The sequence below is a fragment of the Aquila chrysaetos genome, chromosome 8 (genome assembly GCF_900496995.4).
Source record: "Aquila chrysaetos chrysaetos chromosome 8, bAquChr1.4, whole genome shotgun sequence".
In the NCBI taxonomy this organism is placed as follows: Eukaryota; Metazoa; Chordata; class Aves; order Accipitriformes; family Accipitridae; genus Aquila; species Aquila chrysaetos.
In genome coordinates this window covers 21775510-21799857 of record NC_044011.1, presented here as the reverse complement: position 1 = coordinate 21799857, position 24348 = coordinate 21775510, and the positions used below count along the sequence as shown (strand labels likewise).

The 24348-nt window shown below is 40.4% G+C and overlaps 1 protein-coding gene across 6 annotated transcripts in view; it reads left to right on the top strand.

The window, feature by feature from the left end:
* Nucleotides 1–3329: 3329 nt before the first annotated feature.
* The window catches only part of LOC115344986 (vacuolar protein 8-like), a 32252-nt gene continuing 11233 nt past the window's right edge, over nt 3330–24348 (top strand). The window contains exons 1-10 of one of the 6 annotated variants that reach the window (XM_030023132.2): nt 3330–3345; nt 4747–5015; nt 8102–8221; nt 9166–9285; nt 10347–10466; nt 16179–16301; nt 17365–17447; nt 18682–18807; nt 19658–19703; nt 20878–21011. In XM_030023132.2, coding sequence (XP_029878992.1) covers nt 4790–5015; nt 8102–8221; nt 9166–9285; nt 10347–10466; nt 16179–16301; nt 17365–17447; nt 18682–18807; nt 19658–19703; nt 20878–21011 — 1098 coding nt within the window. In that variant the 5' untranslated portion in view covers nt 3330–3345; nt 4747–4789. Of the gene's footprint in view, nt 3346–4329; nt 4484–4746; nt 5016–8064; nt 8222–9165; nt 9286–10346; nt 10467–16178; nt 16302–17364; nt 17448–18681; nt 18808–19657; nt 19704–20877; nt 21012–24348 lie in introns of those variants that run through there. The other 5 variants (XM_030023130.2, XM_030023133.2, XM_030023136.2 and 2 more) reach the window with 5 other exon arrangements.

The window sequence follows — 24348 nt, the reverse complement described above, 5'->3', positions numbered from 1 at the left end:
TTATACAGTTTGTTCAAACTTCTAAGGTATGTAGGCACCCCTGACCTACCTTTGATGTTTTAGAGGCTGTATCTTATGCTACAAAGCAAAAAAAATTCTCCGAAAACTTTTTAATTTATGTGTTTATTATCATAGGAGATAGTAGCTCTGGGCATGACACAAAGTGCCACTTTATTTGAATACAGCAACAGTCCAGAAAATTTCCAATAAAGTACAAAGTTCAAGGCAACGGGAAGATACATAAAGACAAAGCAGCACGATAATACTGTGTCATCACTGGCCCAAGCGAAACTCCCACTGACTGTTAGCAGATGTCCTCACTATTCAGTGAGTCTGCTGAGTACTTGCACGTCTTCTGAGCACTAATGTAAAAAGGGGAAATGAGTAAGAAAGTCCATGGTTAATAGTCAGCAGTGAAATCGGATTGTCCCATCAGGGAATGCTGCTCTTAAGTGTTACAAAATGATAATGTAACCTTATTTCCAAAGATTTACTAAGAATGAAGAAACCCAGAGTGAGATTGTTTTTAATCCCTTTATAAAACTGGAGCATAGGCTTGCACAAGTCAGTGGTGTTACTTACCATCTTTGGCCTGGTCCTTTACATGCAGCTGTTACTTTACAACAGAGATTCCCACCTAAAGCAGCTTCTCTTCCTGTTAAAACCTTGTACAGTTTTACAACCCTCTTGGGTAGATTTTGTCAATCCATGAGCGGGACGAGGCTCAAGGGAGCTGTGTAAAGGGGATGCTTCAGTAGATGGCACTCTCCCTCTGAGTGAAGATGAGCAAATACCTCAGCCAAGGAATTTGATGCAGTGAGAGCAACTTCCTTTATACTCTACAGAAATTGCAATGAATGCAAACAAAGCTCTGCCTAGCTATACAATGAAGTAACCCCTGGCAGCTTTTCACAAATCTGGATCTATCAAGTCCTCACATCTGGCTTCCTCCCTGCTTAAATGACTATAGTCTGTTTCTGTTCAGCCTGAATACCTTCTGAAATCTTAATGGTGAATACATGCATACATAGATACACACACACATATATATTTAAAAATATATATTTATTTTATATATTTATGATATATATATTTAAAAGAGCTCAGTAGTAATGTAAGTTACACACATCAGACTCCAGGTTTAGAACTGTTCTGCTTCCTCAACTATTTTTTTGTAATTCATTATTTTATTTTACTGTTCTATCAATGGTAGATCCAGTTTAAGAACTTAAGACCTTTGGTTTGTTGATTGTTTTTTGTTGTTCTTTTGAAGCCACAAAATTTCATACATCCAATGTAAAGAGCAGTTGCACTGAATTAGTACAAGTGAGGAGGCCTTAATTACAGGTATGGGGACAATAAATACTTGCTAGGCATTAGGAGAGCTATCACCTTTTAAATCAAATCTGTGGCTAACCAAGCAGTAATGCACAGCCATCATCTTACAGCTTTCTAAACTGCACAGTGTTTTCCTCACCCCTGAACAGAAGGGTGAGAGAAGAGAGTGAAAGAAACGTGTATAAGACAAAGGTTGCAATAAAAAAATTACATGGACAAATTAATAACATGCAAATTTAATTAGTTCAATTTTTTAAAAGTTTTGGATTCTTGAATAATTACATTCTTTCAATTACTTTAAGTATCTCTTTTCTTATTTGACTGGCACACAAATCAAATAAGACTCCGTATGTTCTCAATCCCTGCCTCTCTCCTATACTCCCCAAAAATCCTTTTCCACTGATTAAAATCACAGTGATAACACTATTTCTAAAATCCAGAACCTGGAGCGATCATTTTCTTCCTTTAAGAGGGAAGCATTTGCTACCATAGCCCAAATCAAGCTGTTGACCCATTTTTTCCAATATTCATGTCAAACCCTGAGGGTTTTTTGGGCCTGTTAGAATGAAAAGGCCCTAGGTAACGTATGAAAGAGGAATATAAAGAGTATTTGTGCCCATCTCTCCAGTGCCAGTCAATTTTTGAGCAATCAAAAGTTATGCACTATTGCGAACTAGATAAAGGAATTTCTATTACAAGAAGTGGTTCAAGCAGTGGCATGCTGCATGAGTAAAATGGCAGATTTAGTGGTGAATAAATACATTTTTAGATTTTCTGTTCTTAATGCAAAACAAAACAAACCTACTGTGAGTGTCGGATGCTTAACAGACTGCGCCCAAGAGCAGTATTTTCTGTCCTTTGCAGAGAAGCTACACAGCAGATAAAATGCTGGACCAGTGGAAGCTCTCTGTTGAAAGTGCCATTTAGCTACAGCATTCATCTATTATTTAGCTAGTAGATTTAAACTTCCAAATACATTTTGTACAGAATTCCAAGTAGTCTTCATACAATAAGGTTACTACTCAAAAGTCTCTTTTGCACACAACTGAATGGAAATGGTTTGGAGAGGCTTTTTTAACACTTTACAAAGGAACTGATTTTTTTTCCTTTGAAAAAAATCAGGATGTGGGGCGTAAGGCTTCTACGATTTGGAACATGTTCTTTAGATGAATAAAAGCAAAATAGTTTAACACTATTACAGTACTACTAATTTCTTCCCCTTCTATTTCTGCAGTCCTGAGCTGACATTTTGTTCAATCACATAAGAAAACATATCTAGGTCATGAAACTAATCAAAAACATTGGGCTTATGGTTGTAACCTTTACCTTTACAGAAGCTATTGTGAATTTAGAGGACATTTGAAGATCCATAAACCAGCCTTCTACACTGGTGTTCAAGTAGTGGTTTCAAATCAAAGAAAAACAATTTCCTGACTGAATCATCAAACTAGGTATTGGGACACCTGAGTTTTATGCCTTCAGGCAAATTACAGCCTAATTTTCAGGTGTGGTGCATTTCTTTAACTCCCATTTATTTCAAATGGAGTTACAAGAGCTCAACACCTCTGAAACTTGTTTTTAAACCAATTTGGGAATATCTTCCTTACAGATACATTGGAAAGCTGTTTTAATGTTTGTAATACATTTTGAAATGCTTAGTAAGAATATGTTGCAGAAATGCATTCATTACTAACAAGTGTCTCATTGAAACAGTCCTGTTTTTTTCTCATCTCAGTGCAGTACAGTTCAAATTACCTTAAAAAAAAAAAAATCTCACAACAATTAAACCTTACAGTTCTGTAGACAGGACAGAGCAAGAGACAGAAGGTGCATGCAATGGGTTCCCAGGGATCTGCCACCTCACTGCTTTTAGGATGGAAGCTGAAGGGTGGAAGATCATGAGCAAAAGGTGAAGAGGAAGCAGTGGCAGGTCCTGCTTCAGACCTGACAATCACATGGGCTCCCTATACTTTAGAAGATTCCTACTGAAAGGATCCAGAAGATATGGTGGGAGAATATTAGCCTCACTTTTGATAATATTAAGAAGCCAGACAGAGATCAGAGATCAGAACTCAGTGGGCTTGCAGAGCTGGTCAAGGAAGTAGCCAGAAAAATCAAACTCTTGATTCTTTGTAAGGGATTGCATTGTGTAATAGAGGTCTCATACCTTTTGGTTTACCGGTGTAGGTGGGTTTATTTGTGCCGCATGGTATTTGTGTTCAGGAAAATTACATTGAGTAAGTAAGAGAAGAAACAGCAGTAGCTGGATGGACCAGAGTTGGGTGCCCCTGTTCATCAGTGTTTGGAGATGGGTGCAGAACAAAGGGTTGATTTTCAAACATGATTTGTTTAGAAACTTAAGATCTATTAAAGGACAATGAGTCTAAAACTTACCAATAAATGTATCAAATGCAATAGTTAGAATAAATCCATCCAATCCATGGATAAAGAGAAGTTAATAAAAGTGATCAACACTCAGCAGACCAGTACCTACTGGTTCCCTAATGAAGGTGATCTTGAATCAAACCAGATTTTACTGGAAATCTCAAGAATATTACAAATGTCACTTCATGCTACATTAAGGTCATCTGTAAAACTGTTCAACCAAGGGTGGGCACATGCACCAGACTGGAGAGTTAAGCAAAAGGACAGAGCAAAAGAAAAAATGCTCTTTTTGCCTTTGCTACCTTTTTCTGCATGAAAACTGCAGATGATTTTTGCATCCTCCCATTGCTAGCTTATCCAGCCCACTCTGCAGGATTTGCTGGACAGGAGAAAAACATAGTTCTAAATTCATTTGGCCACTGTATTTTTTTTCAGTTTTCTATTCTTGCTGATTTGCAAAGTCTCAGTTGACTGAGTTATGAGCTGTTTGCCCAACAGGGCCTTTGTTCTGGTCTGTGCTTCAGCAAAAACTGGAAAAACCTGTTCGTGTGCTCCTTTTTTTTTTTTGATCTTCCTCTCCCATTGGCAGCTGCAGCTTGTACACATGCAGACAAGGTGGTGCCTACCTTTCATGTGGAAAGCTGCCTTACAAAATCTGAGGTTGCTTTTTCCATTATCCCAGAGCTTTTCTAGCCTCATGAAGGCTTTGGTGGATGCTCCAGGAGTTAAAGTCTGTTTGTTCTTCACGAAATGTGTTTAGGTCATCATTTTATTTTTCTTCAAGCAAAGGGAGGGTGTTTGAGTGTGGCTCCCATCCAGCCTTTTAAATAATATTTTGTAGACTAGGAGATCTGCAGAAACCAGCCTTGTTGTGCAATGTAGCTTTTTGGATGCAGAAACTTGTCTGCTTTACAGCAGCTGCACAGGGTGCAGTGTTAACATCTGCAAGACAGGACAAACACTGAGACAGCAAGTTAGTGCGAAAAGTGGACAAGCTGAGAAGAAAGTTTGTTTTCTATCTAGCTCCTTCCTTTTCCTCTTGCTTTGTGCTGCTTTTGGAACAAGAATGGGTCAACTTTGTGGACGGTGCATACAGCTGCTGCGGGACTTCGTGGCCTTTGTTCAGAGGATGTCCTCCAACTTGGTGCAAGGCATCAAGGAATGCTTAACTCTGATAAGCAAATGTTCCTGCTTAAAACAAAACAGCTCGAAAGCCAGACAGCTGTACAAGCCCATCCTGCAGCCTCATGAGAGAGTGACAGCACAGGAGTTTCTGCAGCATATTGAAACAGGTAAGAGGGCTTGTTTCTTTCTAAAGGTTGTGAAAGAACAAGGAGATTCATTTTGTGGGTTGAAAACAGATTGCTGGCTGAACTGCTCTGTCATGGCATGAAGCAGCTTGGTGATGATATAGGAAATGCCAGAGCTACAGAGCATTTCTTTTGTGTATGGGACACCAAGGGCTCAAGTGGCGTAACAGTTGTATGTAGGTAGAAATGGTCAGTCACTTTCTTGCTCTGCCACCACTGTTAATGCATAACCCTTGTAAATATGTTTCATAGAAGTGAGTCCTTCTAGAAATTGAAGTTAATTTTTTAAAGTCAGTCACTGAAGTCACAAAGCCAGTAACAGGCAGTACTAACACTGGATGCTACGTGGGTGCTGAGCTGTGAGCAGGCAAATCACAGTGTGGTCCTGGCTGAGTTGTGCACACGCATGTTGGCTGGCTGCAGAACACCTGGACTTGCACTGGGGGTGTCTGTGCTATAGATGGGGAAGGTCAAAGTCACCCTGGGACAAGCACCATTGGGCTCCCAGGATTCCAAGCAACTGGTCTGCCTAAGTGCTTTTGTGCAAACATTTTAGACACAAGGCTTGAACACAATCATGGGATTCTGCTTCAATCAAAGTAGATCCATAACTCTTCATGTATCTCCTCTGCTTTACAGCCTACCTGCCTAATTCCCCTGTATATCTACTTGTGATGTCTTCTCTATCCTGTCCTAGGATGCAACAATATCAATAGGAAAACTTTTTTATTTCACTCCTGCAGTCACAGAATATCATGTTGGATGAGTGTATTTTGTCAGTTGTCCAACCTAAAAACATTCCTTGTCTCAAGCTTAGGCAGGGGCCATCGCTTGTTTGGTTTTGCTTTGTCCCAAAGCTAATTGGATATATTGCTTTAACTTTAACAACCTTGGGCTAAAGTTACTACACAAAATTGAATAGCCTACTACTTTCATTTGTGTGAAGGGTGTGGAACACAAACTACTGTTTCTTTACTTGCCTTTTGGGGGACATAAAACCATCTTGTGAGGGGGACCAGGAGAGACATTTTTCCTTGATGTGACACAGTTAACGCTGTTTGAAATGATCTGTCATGGAACAACCTTTGGAATAATTGCTGTGACGCTGGTTGTTTGGAACGTGTGAATTAGCCTCAGCTGGTATTAGCTGGTGTCATTATCCTATGAATGTGGGGGGTCCTGTGCTGCTGATACAGTTCACTAACTGTTGCACAGTGGGAATCTTCCAGGGCTGCACGTTTTCTTCCAAAGGCTAGCGTGCTCCTGACTGTATAAGAGACTGTCTTGGCAGTATCCCAGCTCAGTTGATGGATCAGGTGCAATGAAGGGGTGGTCTGGAAAAAATGGTGAGGCTGGAGCGGCCCTTTGCAGCACCCACTGGTGCTTCCTGAAAAGACTAAGTGTATGTTTTCTTGAGAAGTCCTTTCCACTCTGAGATGGGTCTTCAAAAGGCTGGTCTGTCTTGGATCCTCAGGAACTGGGGTACAGCAGCAGACAACTTAGAGCTTCTGTGACAGCAGTACACACATGGCAATATGTGCTCTCAGGGAGGTCCCAATGTCCATGATAGGACATACGCAGCACCCAGGAAGAAGAACCAGGGTTAATTCTCTGAGTGGCCAAATCCTGCTGCCAAGACAGATGGAGGCAGGGAAGCCTCACAAAGAGAACCAAGACACATCCCTCTTGCTTTAGCACTCGCCTGTGTATTTTATTCCAAGGTGGAGCAAGCCCATCCTCAGTTCTGGACAAATTATAATAAGCAGGGAGCCAACACTTGGACAATTTGGGTGCAAGGAGAGACTTCATGGTTGATTATCATACTCAGCTATTAGCTAGGGCAGCAAATGCTTGATATTATAACCAGGTGAAGATTTTTAGCCCCTTCTGCTTTATCACTGCCCCAAACAAAAACGCACAGATATGTGGGAGATTCAGATAGTCAGTGTGTAAGGAACAAAATCAAACCACATGAAGAGATTTTGGGTGTTTCTTTAAAACCTTGCACACAGTGGCTAGTCCTTCCCTTTGTGTGTATTGTTAATGATTAAACAAAATTGATCTTTATATGAAGCTGTTCTGTGAAGCCCACTTACCTAATCTTGAAGGTAGGAGGCTGCTGCTCTTGACATGTCAGCAGCTTCTAATGGCTTCAGATATTAGCTGAGTTTTGCACTGAGGCATGAAAGCTTATACCGCTCACATCCCTCATGTCTCTTTATCCCATGGGAGGTAAAGTAGCTAGATGTTGTTCATAGAGATATTTCAATCTTTAATGCACTGCTTTAATCCATTGTCTGAAAATATATCTCATAAGTGTGTGCTCCACCAGCCAATTTATACTATATTACCTTTTCAACGGTTTATGCTATTGAGCAGTGGTTCAATCGCCCTTTTTGTTTTTTTCCTCTCTGCTGCTCCATTCCACACATTATAAGTACATTATACACTGACTTACAGAAGTCATGCATGACTGCTATTGCTTGTTGGCTATTGCTGAACATCTGGTTTATTCATAGGGGAACTATCATACTTGAGAACAGGTAGACTCATGCTAGAAATTTGAGCCTGAGGCAAGCCCATTTGCAATCCATGTTGCTGTTCCCTGAAATCCTGTATTGGAATACCCAGGACAGGAAACACAGCGAACCTAAAATGTAGTAAATTAAAAATATATACTCTTTCTATAGCTCCTAATAAGAATACCATGTTCAGTAGATATATTTTAACAAAGATCTTCTATGATTCAGGAAAAAAAAAGATTTTTATGGAGAACAAGAACACCTGCATTTATATTGGATAGCACAAAAGTGTCTAAAGTTTATAATTTATCTTGCTTCCAATCACTAGCTTTGTGAGCTTCACAAGAGGCATTGCCAAGGACAGGTTATTCCAGATTCGTTTATTGCTTCTGCTCATGGAAATATGAATAAGGATAGATGGGCTCTATGGAGTTGTTGCAGTACAAAAATCCTTATGTGTTTGGTTGGCTGTAAATTTTAATTTCTTTTTGTAAACTAATGCTTTTCAGGTAGAATTGAGTCTGTGCTGTCATTGTACTTCTTCAGGTTTTGAAATGTCACCACTTGGAAAGGACCCTCTGGAAGCCTTGAGGACCTTAGCCTTTTCAGAAAACCCAGGTTTACAGCAGTCTGCTGCCCTCTATTACTTGCATATGAGTCAGCACAGTAAGTTATCTCAATGCATTAGAAAATTTTCACATAATTATAAATAAAAAGTTTTTTTCCAACTATGAAACTCCCTTTCATTCATTAATCAAAGTTGTTGGTTTTTTTTCTTTCATGCCATGTTGTTTGCTAAGAAAAATGGAAATGCTGTCATTGCCGTGTGGGCAGAGTTATTCTGGGTTTTGCTATGAGGAGATATCTCTCATGAGACTGTCATTTATGTAATTGTAATACTTCTGGAAATACTCAGCAGAACTCAAAGTAGTTAGAGTCAATGTATACTGAATCTCCTGAGAGCAACACAGTCAAAACTATGGTGGAAGGAAATGGACATAGTGATCATTTCAGGTTTTATATTATGTAATTTTTGGAAGAGGAAAAAGCCCTAGAGGCCAGATTGTAGTGGCAACTTATGCAGGAAGCATTCTTCTTTGCCCCAGCTATTCTGTGGGAGCACAAGGCTCTTGGGGTAATTTGTAAATGGTTAGAAGTCAGCCTAGATACGCCAAATAAGATTCCAGCAAGAGTGTGGGTCCTACAAAAAGGTAGAAATACCAGCAAGAAGTAGGCTGTGATTTATTTATTTGTTTTAAATTTACTTCAAGGAGAATATTCTGCCACTTGGCTTGATAGCTTTATCCCATGTATTTTTTCTCGCTAAAAAGGGCAGACAGCCACAACTTGAGGACCTGCTATGAGGTGGAATGACTTGTTTGGTAGCGAGGCATATTGCTTACCTTCCCATGATGTTTTTGAAGTACTTGATTATTCAAAACCTTTTCAGGCAACTTGCCCTGTTTTGCTAGTGCCAATGGAATTTCAATGAAGGGGAATACCACTCAGCCTATGTATGATGGCACTTGAGGCCCAAGACCAACAAGAGAAAAATGTGAGAAACTGCCATGAATAAGGAGACTCCTGAATGTTTCATCTCATTCCTGCAGTAAATGTGCCCCTACCTGTGGAGCATCTGGAACCCTTCTATGCCTTACTGCGATCTGCTGACCTGGAGGTGCAACAGATGTCTTCCTTGTCCCTTGTCAACTTCTTGCTGGAAGGAAATAGTGAGTAATTAACAACACATCTCTGGTTGAAAAAGTATCTCTTCAGCCAGACAGTACAGAAGGAGGGCACATCTACATAGCCGCGGCTACACAAATCCAAATTCCATTTTTTATGTTCCAGATAGGACAGGCTCTGTCTCTGTCGGCAAGCCACATAGATTCTGATGTCACCAGGGTATATCAGATCCCCCCAGCTACATTATATCATGTGGTAAGAGATCTGTGGGAACAGCTGTACCATTCTCATTCTTCGGATTGAGACCCTGCCACTTACCGTTTCAAGCAACAGATACAGCTCTCAGAAACAAACTCTGCCTATGAGACACTGCTCATTTTCCTGTTATTTATTAACTGGACCTTGGTCTTAAATTGCTTGCAGATTGAAAAAAAAAATGTTTAAAAGAATTCACTTTCTTCTATAGCTAATAGGGCAAATTTAATTGAGATAGGGAGCTGCAGGTGACAGTTTATGTCGATAGACATGAACACCCCAAACCTCCGCAATGGAGTACTTGTTGCATCTGCTACTGCACTCCCTGGCACCTGGGCCACAACAGGTATTCTGTCACGCTATCCCATAACAGCAGAAGACGGGATCAGTCTTCAGTGAAGCTATCCATTTTATTTTCTTTTTTTAAGGATCTTGCTGCAAATACTATCTTGTAACTATTTATAAGTAAAAAATAATCCTTAAAAGGTAGACTTCAGAATAAAAAGATGGGGGGCTGAGTAAATTGTGAACCTGTTGGAAAGTTGCAGTTGCAGTTTCCAAAATGAACCTCATGTTTAAAAACAGAATTGCTAGCAGAAATATTTGGGAGCTTCTGAACTAGAACCTCTGAACATCTCTTACACTCTATCATGAATCTGAAGAGGAATCAAGCAAACCAAGCACTCACTCATCAAGTGAGTGCCTTTCAGGCTGTTTCCATCTTGGGTCTATTTTCCATAATCATAATACAGACCCCAAAGCAGTCAAAGGACAATATATTCTTTTCACAAAGGCATTAACTGTTTATTTTTCTGTTTGTCCTTTTTTTTTTCTTTGTATTTATGAATAGTTGACAAGGAATTAGTTGTCCAAATGGGTTTACTTGAGCCAATTCTGGATCTGCTTGAGTCGGAGGATCCCACTGTCCAGTGTAATTCTTGTGCCTGCACCATGATTTTGGCTGTTTCAGGTGAGTGTGCTGTTCTTTCCCATTATCCTCTGCAGTGAATTCATTCAACTCTTACCTTATATTTCAAGGTGAAACAACCTATTTGCACTTAGTTTAAGAGTCATAAGATGCAGCAACAAGTTTTGGTATTCCCACATCATAAATTCAACCTCTTGAGATTCCAGTTAAAATCTTTTTCTCAGTGTTTCTGACCTTCATTCTCTTGTGATTACAAACCTTTTTCTGATTTCCAACCTAAATATATTCATGACCAGCTTTATCTTAGTTAGTGTCTGCATTGGCTTTTGCTTCAGTAGTTCTGCCTCTCTGCTGTCTATGCTGATGAGGCTCCTTCGTTTTACTAGACTGAAAAAGCCAAGCTCATTTAAGACTCCTCTTGTAAGCGAGGCTCTCCATTAATCTTCATAGCCCTTCTGGGTGTAAATGATATGTTCCAGACATGGAACATAGCAATTGCATCTGCTGTTTTGTGATACCACAGACCTCAGACATTGTTACGGTCCCAAGATGTACATAAATGCTGCAGGAATTCCATTTTGAATTCATCTCTTCTGAAAGAGAGGTCACCAGAAATGTGCAGTATTTCAGCTGGAGTCTCACCTGTGTCTTTTACTGCGGCATCCAGGGAAATATGTTTTGCGGTACATCTCATGATAACACTTGGGGTTTTTGTGATTGCATCATGGTGATGTTGTCATCCTGCAGCTTTAATCACTTAGTCTTTCTCCTCTGCTGCTATTTCCAGCAGACACCAATTAATTAAGGGTCTGCAACAAATGTTTCCAAGTGCATGGCCCTGCATTTTGTAGTATAAGGTTTCATTCTGTTTCTGTTGCTTCAGTCTTCTAAACTGTCCCTTATTTGTAAAATATTCCAGTCCTCCACCACATTGACAGTGCTGCACTTGCACCTTTGTATTAACTTTCTGGTTCAAAACCAACTACAGACCAGTCCTTGTGGAATTCCACTTGTAGCCTCCTTCCAGGTGGTCATTCCCATTCAGCAAAACTTGCTGCTAGCTTACTTTAAGTCAGTTCCTTATCCATCTGTACTACTTGCATTTGTCACCAACTTCTGTTGCTTAACTATGCATATTTCATATCACGATATAGATATTTTCCCAGCATCCAGACATAACCTTTCTTTTGGTAACTGTGGTTGAGCTTATCAGGTTAGTCAGGCTTATTCTGCCTTTTGCAAACTGTGTAATTCTACTGTATAAATTGTGTAAAGGCCTGTATAAAAGCCATGAGTAACATTTATTTCCTCTCCCGTAGTGTTTATTCCATCAGCTTCCCTCTCCAGCGTGGGAAGTTGCAATCAGATCTCCCAGAAGGCTGACAGAAGCATGGTGAAAGTGTTACTTTCTCATTTAAGTATTTGTGTTGCAAAGGGAGAGTGGATAAGCAGGATCCAACTACATGAAAGTGCATTTTATCCCATCTTTTTTTTTTTTTTTTAATTTGCAGGTTTTTAAACACTTTTCCCCTTGAAACTTATTTTTAAGTGTTGCATATTATTATGGTCAGGTTAAGAACTCTGTATACTGCATTACTCTGTGTGGAATGCAAATTGCCCCATTTAAATGTCTAAATCAGGCAAGGCATTGCTAGAATTTTAGGTACCTGGCACTAGAAGGACTTACTTTATGTATGCTCAGTGAAGTTATGCCCCTGAAGATCTACAGAGAGATATCGCTTCACCTGTTTTAAGCAGCCCACAGAGAAAGCGACTTGTCTGGGGACCTAAGGATGTTCCTTGGTCCTGAAGGCACTCTGGCCCTTCTAGATGGCTCTGTCTTTAACCAAGAGTATAGGGAACCCTCAGCCGCTCCAGATCCAATCCACCTTCATTCTCTGTTGAGGGTGGTCACCTAATACCTTTGCACACTCCCTTAAGTGACAGTCTACTTCTGAGCACAAGTAGTTCAAATTAAGCACTCAAGGAGCTTTCAAACTACATAGGAAGGCATCTGCTGAACACAGAGGTAGGCAGTGCTGGAAGTGCACAGGCTGGGCTGCTGCCTGGGATTTGATCAGTGTTGAGGATCTCTGTCCCAGTTTAACTAGGATTTGGATGGTCTGGATCCATTTATTTCTTTTTCAGACTATATTTAGCTATCACAGCAATGAAACTAAAGCAAGAGGCAATTCTCTTGAGTTTATTTTAATTTTAACTCACAGACTCTGATGATATCTTAAAGAATCCGCTTGAGAAAAGGATTCTGTTCAGTCATGTCCTTCAAGTAAGCCATTCATGCTTCAGAGTGGTTTAAAAAAAGATAAATATGGAAGCACAACCAAATTAGGAAGATCTTTAGATAGCTTTAAGGTGACTAAAATTCTAAATCCAAGAACGGTAATGTGTCTTAATTCTGCTGCAGTGAGCATGAAAGACTGTGTACAGAGTGAAGCTGTTTAGCAATGTGACTGCAAGTTATATGTAAACTGGGTTGCCTGGTACTTACCTGCTGCAATAGGTAGCCAAAAATAAAAACAGCAAACCAACCCATTCAGATGAAAATGATTTGGAGGTCAGTTTGTTACAACACCAGCATTTATCCACATAGCAAAAGGGACACATGCACATTTGCAATAATGTGCATCTTCTCAATCTGTGAGTGAAAGTAATCAGTTTGGGGATAAGAACTCTTCTCAGAGTACATAAGAACAGAACTAAACATTCACAGCAAGGGTTTAGGGAGGCCTGAACATCTGCATTAAGCTAAACAGGGAGGATGCACTGAGTATAGAACACATTCAGAGTTGTACTGACAGGAGAATTTTCAAGCACACAATAGCAGAGAATGGAAGGAAAGAATTTATAAATGCAGGTTTCAAGGTGAGTTATTCAAACTCAGCTTGAGTAGATGTTATTGATTTCCCCACCTTAGAGTAGCATCTAAACCATCAGTAGCATCTAACCACCAGCATATGTGGTTCCCTTCTAAAAGCACTCTTAAGGTTGCATCAGTGGAGGGACTGCATTACTTAGATAAACAGGTGGTCCAGGAGAGAAACATAGTCTAGCCTGCCACATCTCTTATGGAGATGATAGTACAGTTACACATCTTGGGGAGATAGATATCTCTATTCATTCTGTCATAAGTTGACAAAACAGATAGTGTTCAGCCACACTATCTACCAAAACTAGAATGAGAATGGAGAAGAGAATAAGGGAAAATGACATATGTAAAAATAAATCCAGCAAACTCACAATAATGGGCACTAACAAAGACTGCAGAGAACTTGTCAGCTAGTGAATGACCCAAGGGAAAAGAAAGAAAAAAAATATTTTTTTTTTATTTTGGTCACAGAGGTTTCCATTATGTGGGTACCTGTTGTGGTACTCGCCCATGATGAATGCGGGCACTCCAGTCCTTCCCAGGCCAGAGTGGGGTGCCGGCATCTCCACGTGCCACCTTCCTCTAAAGCGGGCTGTAAAACCTCATCCTGCCACTGTAGGCTTCCAGTGTTGACCACCACCTCTGAGCCCTCAGGCAGAAAAATTGTTTGAGCTGTCATGGATGTGAAGCCTTTCCAAATCAAGCCAGGTTATGTTTCTTTAAGGAAGAAAAACCTTTGAAGCACCCAATGGGTCATTTTCTGTCACAGCCAGTGCTTCATTCCAAAGATCTTCAGAGAGGACACACACGCCTGAAAAGCTCTCTCTCAAGAGGATATAGGATTCCCCTTCCCTGCCCTAGAAGGGAAAGTGGAAGAAAGAATTTGCCCAAGTTTTGTCCAAATGTTTGTAGTCCCTTTGCCCAAATGTGAGGTTCTCTTCCACATTCAGAAACATTCATGGAGTGTATTGTGTGGAAGAATGAAGGAAGCAGCAATATCTGAATTCTCAATCTTTTTACCTCTCTTTTTTACTCAACTAATCAGAGTTTACATCACACCAGACTGGTTTCCATCAGTTGGAGCCGCACAAAAGAATTTCTGCTTCCGCTGAGGGAAACAAAAGAACAATACGCAGGCAAATTAGATTGGAGAAAGGCTTGTCTACAAAATTGTCCAGAATATTTAACCAGAATAATAGCTTCCCACATGGAAAAGCTATTTTTAAATACATGACTCTTCCCTGAACAATTATTTTGCTCAAAAATTAAAGTATTTTTTTCCAGAATAAAAGGTATTTCCTTGAGTATAAAATATTCATATGAAGGCAGAAAAGGACTTGTTCTGGAATACTAAACTGATACTGACTGAACTATACTTGAATAAATATCCTGGATTATCTGTGTATGTCAGTTCCCCAGTATAGGTAATCTCCAGCTATAGAAGTAATGGCTTTGTTCTCTTAACTCTCTAAGTTAGTTGGCACCTGAATAGTTGATCTCCTCCAAATACCTTCATATTTCTTGCTTTCTTCTGCTTCATATTTTTCTCTGCAAACTTCCAGAGACCGGCCATTGTTTAAACTGTCTAGAAATGCACATAAATGAAGCAATACTCAGCTAAAACTCCTGTGGCCTTCAGTGGTAGTTTGGCTCATATAAACAATGGAAGATGTAGACTATGGACTTTGCTTTTTCCTTTTATAAAATAATCTGCAGAATACTATGATATTAAAAGAATCGTTCATTGGTCTAATTCCCATTTAAATTTCATCAACTTCAAAGAACACCACTGCCAACACCTTATTTTTTCAAAATTATGCCACTAGAATACTTATAAGATACAAATACAGATAACATATAGATATAAATAAGACAGTAAAAGGGAGAGGGCCATAGCTGTCTCAGTGTGGCAGCAGGTTATTTGTTGCAAATGTTTTGATGGCCTCATGGTAGAGGGGTAGGGAAGAGCATAATGGAAGGATTCTCTTCTGTACAGCACAGCTGAGATTACCTTCAGTAAGTCCAAACCAAAAAGAGTAGAACTAAAAACAGATATTTTTTTTCTAAATTGTATTATATTTCATAGCATAGTATAACTTTAGCATATGTAGTATAGTATAGTTACATACACAGTCTATAAATATGTTGTATAGTATTTTATAGTATATAGTTAATTTTATAGAATTATTTAAGTATTATAGGTTTTTTTCCCTAGTTTTTCATCCAAGAGTCTCAAGGGACTCTGCAGATCTCTCTTGAATTCTCCTTGTACTCCAGGATGTTGAATACAACTGTACAACTTAATACACTGCCATGCAGGAAGCATAACCACTTCAGAGAAGAAGCATCTTTTCAAATTCCAGTGGTTAAGTCAAATCCCGTCTTTAGAAACCTCTGTGTTGTTTGTAGCTGTCAAAGGAGTGACACAGGCACATTCAAAGAGAGAAATCAGCCCTGAATATACCCTGCTAAATTAATTCAGTCTTACCTGCAATTAATTATGTAGTTTTTGGTTGGCACACTGTGAATAGTTTGATCAGACATACCAGGGGTACAAGGCAAGTATGACACCTTGCTAACCTGTTTAAGGGGACTGACAGTCTTTTTATTTTAATCATCCCAGTCACAAAACAAAAGCATTGAACCAGCTGTGATCTGTGGCTAATCCAGAAGTCATGAGTTAGTTCTTCCCCACTGAGCTCTTGAAATTGTTAAGTTTCCTTTGAGCATGCAGAGAAATTTTGATATATACCAAAGAATCAGAGAAGCGAACGCCTAAGAAGTCTAGTCCTGCTAGTTGTCCTGCTCGTGGCTCACAGTAAGATGGCAATGCCTTCTTTCTTTCTTTTTCTGATTCTTTTTTCCAGAGTCCAACCGAGAGGCAATTGGCGCTGCTCGAGGAGTTACACCCCTACTGTCTCTTGCCAATTCCTACGATCCTAGAGTCCAACAAAATGCAGTTGGTGCTATTCTCAACCTCACACAATCAGGTACTTTCTGACTAATGGTTTATCTAAAATTGCTGAAATAAATTTTCTCACTGATAGAAAAATAATTCAAAAGGGTTAAGGCAAGAATAAAAGCATATCTGAACAACAAATTATTTTCTTTGCATATGGCATTCAAGTCGATAACATAGGCTGATGATTTAAGTTTGGCCTCTCTTTAGTTAATACAGACCCTTTTTTGCCTAGTACTGAAATAGAAAGTCTTGATTTTCAACCCCAAGTGGCTAATGTACAAGCACTTAAATCATCAGTCAAAGAAATAGAAAAAAAGTAATCATTTGCTGAAGAAATCACTTGGTCTAAAAAGTTAGCAGCACATTTGGTGGTACTTTGAAGCAATCTCAGAAGCTTATCCAACAAGGTCAAGCTCTAGGAACATTTGACTTGTATCCCTAACTTGATACTGAAAGATACAAAATATAACTATTATGGGCCAGACGTTAAAGGCTCCTGGGATATCTGCCAACAGCTTTAGCAAAAGCAGTATCTGGTCCTCTGTAATAATATCTGCAGTCCCATACATTAACTCTGAAACAAACTAGCAATAAATCTTATCTAACTGGATGATACCTTTATCCCACACAGCTAAATTACACGGTCATGAGTAACGTCTCTTATCTCTACATGGTGGAAGGGAATGGTTGGCAAGAACTTCTACAGTTGGCTATTACACTTCTGTTATTATTCAAAAATTTTAAGCAAATTTGTTTTTTAAACACAGAAATCATGGGGAATATTACACCTGAGATTTTTCAGCTTCTCCAGCAATTCAGATTCTCAGAACAGTCTTTAGCATAAAACCAGCAAAGGCTTAGTCAATCAAACAGCTAGTCATTTTGCTAAAATGTCTGCATACTGCTATATTGCACAAGCTCTAAATTATATTATCTCCACTCACGCTGATTGGCATATATTTGGACAACATCACCACTCTCTAGAACCCAATGATTGTGCATATCCCTTCTGAATGGTGCCTCCAGATGACAGGGAGGGAAGGGGAAAGACACACCAATAGCATTTTTCTGTTTTGTTTTCCAAATGGCAGAGAAAATCCAACATGTCCTATGCAAGGAAGGAGCCCTACCAGTTCTTACCTTGCTGCTGGAATCTCCTGACTCAGAAGTGCAGGTATGGCTCAAACAGGTCAGATTTTCCAAACAGTCACAGTGTGACTGTGAGGAGAGCATGAACCACAGTGTGTGGAAATGAAAAGGTGGAGAGGAGGGAAAGTCTCTCTAGAGAAGTGGGGAAACATGTGAGAACATCTTGGTGAAACCCAGCTCAGTCAAATAATGTATATTCAAAACACTCAATTTGTCTAGCTCCATGGGAGGAAGTTTATGACACAGAAGTGCATCTGCCAGCACACACTAATGCATGCACACAGTTGTTATGCGGTTACCTTCTGTGTCTTTCAGAGCATCAGACAAGTTGCAGATAGGCCTCTTCCTCTGTTGGTTTTTTTTTGCATTCCAACTTTACTCTTCCACTCTAAGCAATCTTACTAAGTGTTCTGAGAAGGCATAACTTGCAAATATTTTTTTCTTCTTACTGTAAATATCTGGGAAATCTTCCTATTTTATGCCTACCACAGACACTTCTTTGTGATTCTGCACACTTAACAGAGAGCTGGTCTTGGTTCAAAAGTATGCCGATGAAAAACCATGAATCAGCATTTTAAACCTTAAAATCCGCTAGTTCATTCATTCAGTCCTCTGAGTAGTACAAGATTGTTTCCTCCATCAGTTTTGTTATCTCTGTTCAGATTTCTTTTAAATGTCTGAAGGCATGGAGCCTCTGGAGTTGCTTTCTGCAAACTGTTTCAGCATTATCATCTTTCTCTGAGATTCATCTCAAAATTTCCTTCTCTGCAGTTCAACCTGTTTCTTCTAATTATACCTCCCTAGTAATACATACTCTTACATGTATGATCCTCTGTAGCGTTTATGTTTAAATCCTTTGAAAATGATCTCTTGGCATGCTAGGGCAATGACTACATCCAGCTTGAGTAACTCAATGTAAACATATAATACAGTAGGTGCAGATGACCTGACTTAGGTGCCAGCAGCAGTATTGTTGCAGCAGCACAGCACATTCCCAAATACCCAGGGTCCTAATGGGTTTGTACAACATGCAGTGCCACAGCATGATTGCCGTTGTAGCTATAGCAGATTGCATTGCTTTTCCTGGAGGAAGCCCACTTAGGCTGTTATCACTTCAACCCAATAAAACACCCTTAAGATGAAAAAGGACTTTATTTTCATCAGCTCTAAATCTGAGCATATCTCCGATTTATTTTTATTCTCTTCAACATGTCACCAGTGTGACCTCCTCTGTCTACTTTTTTCTTGGTTCTCTGCAGTATTACAGCTGTGCTACCTTAAGCAACATGGCAGCCAATGTTCAGCACCATGAAGCCATGCTGAGACCTGGCAACAGATTCCTGCTGCGGACACTCATATCTCTCCTATCCTCTTCCGTGGACAAGGTGAAATTGTAACTTTCTCTTTGTGTAAAAACTTAGCATCAGAGTAGAGCTATAAACTTGGGCTTCCAGTTTCAGTCTTGCACAATTGCGCTTATCTACTGTACAGGGGCCTATGCAGCATCTTTCCCATGAGAAAAGACGCATATATTAGAAGATGCATAGGTTCTACAAGGTTAATGTATGGAGAGAGAGAAGGGAAATCATGAAAGATGTTCCACAGCCCTGGACGCTTTCTTTAGACTAGGATGGCCTGTATTTAAACTTAAAACTACATGTGTGAAGTGCTCTGTCCAGGCTCTCAACTACCTTTGATCATTGTGTCTGCGACAGAAGGTAGCTGGAGCATCTATTATGCTACTTTTTTTTTTTTTTTTTTTTGGTATCCGTATCTTTGACTGTATGGCTTCAGAGAATAACATCTTGAAAATTTTGCTTTGTTGGGAGCTGCACCAAAGAATCTTCAATAAGCCACAGTTCAGGATTTAAAGGGTGAACCTTAAATTCTGTGTAGGAGGGAGGCAAAAAAAAGGCAGAGCAAATGAGACAAATTTCACTCCTTTTTCCTATAACTTATCTGACATTCTAAAATAAACCAACATCTCAATTCATTGGCTCTTCCTCATCAACAACAGGATGACTGATACTAGAGGAGGATGAAAAAAACTCATCAAAAGTTTGGGGAAAAAAAAAAATCATTTCCCAAAATTTATTCTCTGAAGATAATGTAATAGCTTGTTAGTGTTGTCACATTTATTTTGCATACAATAGGCAAGAACATGCATTACTGAAACCGCTCTTTTTTCCCCTCTCTCTTTCTATTTTTTTTTTTTCCCCTCTTTGGCACAAGCAGGTTTCAAGCCAGGCATGTGTTTGCCTAAGAAATTTGGCTACCAGTGGTAAGCAATATCTTGGAGATAAACAAACCACACTATTTCTTTTCCTTTCTCTCTCTGCCTTTCAGACTGAGCAGAGTGGGCTGGGAATCTTTCATATTAAAAGCACAGAGATACCCTCTTTTCTACATTTTAATTGAATGTTAAGGGAAGAGGGAGGTGCAGTGCATACACTAACTAAATCTGTCTCGGAGCTCCCAGGTAGCAAGGGGAAGTATCTGGACAAAGTGAGAGAAACAGCAGGGGTCTTCTTATGCACAGAGCCTTTGCAACTTACTAAGCTTTTCTCCCTTCTCTGTTTCCTAAGCATTAAACCCGATTAGGACAGAATGTCTCCTGAAATTGCTGCTTGAGTGGGGACCTGCCTTCTCCCAAGGCATGAATCTGTCTATCATTAAATATAATTTTCTCCCAAGCATTTGTCATCCTCTAAAAAAATCCTATGCTATTAAATGCCCAAGATCCGTTTCTATGGCATACTTGGGAGATGAAAGCAGAGGACTGGCACGCTCAACGCTAGAGCCCTAGGGTCCAGGGTAGAGTTGTTCATCTAGAAAATGTAAAGGTGCTTAATTTTCAAGCACTCACAATTATAGTGGAGCTGGGAGTGAAGGAACTGCTGCGCTGCTCCTTGGCGTGGTTGAAAACCCCTGGTCTGCTTGGCCTTTTAGGACTGCCGCTCCATCTGCTGGCTGCTTTGGCATTGCCTTTTAGTGCCCAAAAGCACTTGCTGAGGTTGCAGGGACAAGTGAGATGTAAGGATTCAGCCAGGATGGCTGATCTCTCCCCTGGCTAACCATAACTCTGCGAGATAGGTGGTGCTTGGAGAGGTCTTTCTGTCTGTGCAGCAGAATCTGCCACCTTCTTACTGGGCCTTATGCCAATGAAAGACTCTGGAAATTCCCCTCATTTCTTCTTGCTGAGGTTCAGACACAAACTGAAGGGTGCCCAAACCTACGTTCTGCTCTCAAGCCTGTATTAATCCTTTGGCAAAAGGAGCTGGAACAAATGAGGGTTTATTTTTATAACTAAATGTCCAGCATTGTCCCATCCCACAGAGATGGGGAGGTCGCCTCCAACTTCATCACTGAGGCACAGTCAAATGTTTGAGTCAGAGCCCAAATACCTCCTCATGGTGCTCTGAAGCTCCTTGACCTCAGTCATTTTCCCAAACCAGCGGACATCCAGGCTGAGATGGTTGCTGAGGACGTCCTGCCCAAGCTGTGCTCTCTCCTGGCATCTGGCAGCGAGGATGTGCGTCACGCCTCCATTGCTCTGCTCTGGATACTGTCCCAGCACCCGCACAACCAGGTAGGGGAGGTCATTTTCCAAGACCAGAGGGGAAAGATTAGTTCTGGCTACCACCTGGGGTAATGCCCTGTTATGGCAAAATCACTTACAAAATGCATTTTGAGAATGACCAATAGGCTCTGTGTGACTTCCCAACCCTTCTGTCTCCCACCCAGAATAACAAGGTTTTGTCTGCACCGTCACTAACTACCCGAGGAGCCTCTCTGTTGTGGTGAGGTGGGATCCAAAGGATCCCGTAGTTAATCAGATTGCCTGCAAGGTGACCAAGGGGAGGGTAGAGGGGGTGATGGATGTCAGATTCTTGGATGTGTGGACACTGCCCTGCACACTCTGCAACTCCCTATGGTCCCCTCAGTCCCTCTAGACTGTAGGTGTCCAGATGGGTGTACAAGGGGCAGGGGACGTGCATAGCACCATGAGAGACTACAACCATGGGCGCAGCTGAGGAAGCTATTCCTTGGTTACAGAGCTTCCACACACACTGAAAAGCAGAGAAACTAATTTAGAGCGTGCATTTAAAGTGCATCAGTGCAAAATAAAGTGCAAAAATACATTACTTCCCTATATGGACAGTTATTCAAAAGTATATTTGCATAAATTTAACTTCTTTTGAATTAGGATCAAGACAGCAAGGAGGACTAATACAGTTTGAAATCCTATCTATCTTTAGCTAATTCACTAGGACTTTTCCTGTGTATCCTCAAGTCCTTAGTTACAGAACGGTTCTTTTGCCCACATTCAGGGTAAACACCACATTAACAGTGCAACACTATGCAAATACATGAAGAAGTCTGACTAGAAATAAACTACAGCAAATAAACAAAACAGACACTCCTGCTGCACTTTCATCCTCCACATAGAACAGCAAAACCAGTAGGTAGCAACTGACAAATTATTATTATGATTAAATGTGCTTTTCCATTACAGTAATTAAAGACATCCTTAGGAACACGGATATGAAAGGTTTTTGATAGGTGTCTTAAGCTAACAATAACCTTTTAAGAGAGTCAGAATTTGGGTAGATAAAGCAAAAAAATGTGAGAACCTTTTCTGCCACATTACTTTAAGCAGTAGTGACAGACAGTCTGAGTAACCACAGCTGGGCTTAGAGGCTTCTTGTGGCTGAAATACACTCAGTCTGATTTGAAATTTCCTCTGGGTATTGGACGCCTGGTGCCTTATACCTCAGTTGCACATACACAACACAGTACAAATCAAATTGCACCTCCTCTTAACTGTGGGACATGATGGAAAAAATGGGTAAGCTCAATGCCTGGAAAGCAGCAACTAGAGCACAGAGCTTTTCAAAGGCACTGTGGCTTCAGAGGTTTTGTGCTGGCTGCATTAGCACCGAACGTCCTCATTGCTTGTCAAACTGCCTCATGCAATCAAAACACAATTTGCTCTCAACAAGCTTACAACTGAAATGCATTAAGTTAGTCGGAGGCTATTTGCACAGTAAAAATGTTACTCAGTATGAGACATTATGGTGGAACATTGTCCTCACTCGCATTTGCTTTTCTTGCCCCCAAACACCATTTGCGCTTTTTGTTCTCCCAGCAAAGAGTACCCGCAACTCTTTTCCTCCCTGATCCTGAAACGTGTCTTTACCAGTGCTTCAAACCCCCAGCTACAAAGGGCACGGCGCAGCGTCAGTGGGAACAAAGGCACAGGGAGCTCAGCCTTGTTACACCAGCAGTGAAACAGCCTGTCCTTCACGGGGGAAAAGGGTCAGCAGCAGGAGGCTGGAAAGCAAAGTGTCGCCCTTGAGGGTTTATTCTCCAGTGAGAAGTATCTACATCTCAGAATTTGTTTTAGTGAGCAAACATGGCTGTCCCTGACTACTCAAAGTGGCTGCTTTGTGTGAGTGAGCCCTGGGCACTCTGAGAAGAGACTGACCTCTCCTTACTCATATCCTGCCTCCCCACCTCCATGCCTTTTCTGGCCTGTTTTTCACATCTTTTCAAGGTTTCTTTAACTCAGGCTGAATTCTCCATGAGTGAAAGAGGGAATTCTCCATGGGAACAGCTGTTGCAAAACAAACCACCAAACAAAGCTAACCTTTACAACCAAGTCAAGTGATGCTTGAATTATTACAAATACTACCCAGGATACAATAGGGCAGAATTCATCTGCCCTTTCGTTACCATGAAGCAGACCCCCAGGAATGCTTCACAGGAGCTCCTCTCCCTGCTTAAACCCCTTTTTTGCAATCCCCTGGCCAGGCTGTTGACAGCGATTTCCAGCAAGCGCTGGAAAACTTCCTTCTTGCAGGGGGAGTTTCATTCAGTTCTCCCAAGGACAGTCCAACCCTGAGACACTAAAGAAAGAGTAAGGCTTTGGGAAAAAACAGCCTTTTAAATCATATTCCTTTGAGCAAAGACATGGAAGTCAGGGTGGCAGGAGTCTGTCTACTCCAGATGATGCCACTGACTTTCCACTCCAGGTACAAAATAACTTTGCCTTCCCATCTTGCTACCTAGTAAACAGGGGATAATATTTGTCTTGGCAAGAAATCCCCGGCTAAAGGGTACGACTGCAGCATTGTGACTGTAAGCACAGTTGCTGCTGGAATGATTTTCCTTGCTTTTTTTTTTTTTTTTTTAATCTTGGGACAAGTTAGATCAGCATCCACCTGAACCACCCAGTCCCTTTTCACTCAGAGTTTTCTCATGATTCTCTTGTGCTGTGCAGGATTGAGCCAAAAACCAAAGTCTGGATCCCAGCCATATGCCAGCCAAAAAAGAGGTTCAGCAAAATTTAAAGTACTGTCACTTGCTAATGTAGATCCTAAACAAACAGCAGAGCTTGGCAGGGAAGTCATTGTATATTAGAAAGTCCATTTACAGTCCATAGAAAATTTCATCCTCCCAGGCTGCAGCAAATCAAATAAGGGTACTGTAGTTCATGGGATTACAGAGAAAAGAGGACACTTGGTCCAAAAGCACAGAAAATAGTCATTAATGGTAATTTAATTAATTATCTAAAATTATATTATTTCTGCCTTTGAAGAGAAGGAAAAATAAAACCAGTGAAAATTTACAGCCATATCTGCATATAGGATTTTTTTAATGCCCTGAGTTTAGGCATAGCACTGCCCTCTCCATCTATTTTCATGTTTTATTTTAGGATTGCTGGCTGTGACAGTGCTTAAAATGAACATAAGTGAAGATGTCAGCTGATATTAAATAAGATACACTTTTGCAATTTAACCTAAGTAAAAGAAAGATGTAAGTTAAACTATTTTTTAAAGACATCTGCCTTTCAACACTGCTTCAGTGATCCTGCCATTTCACAGGTTTCAGAATTATGCAATTTTTCTCAACTTGATGTAGGA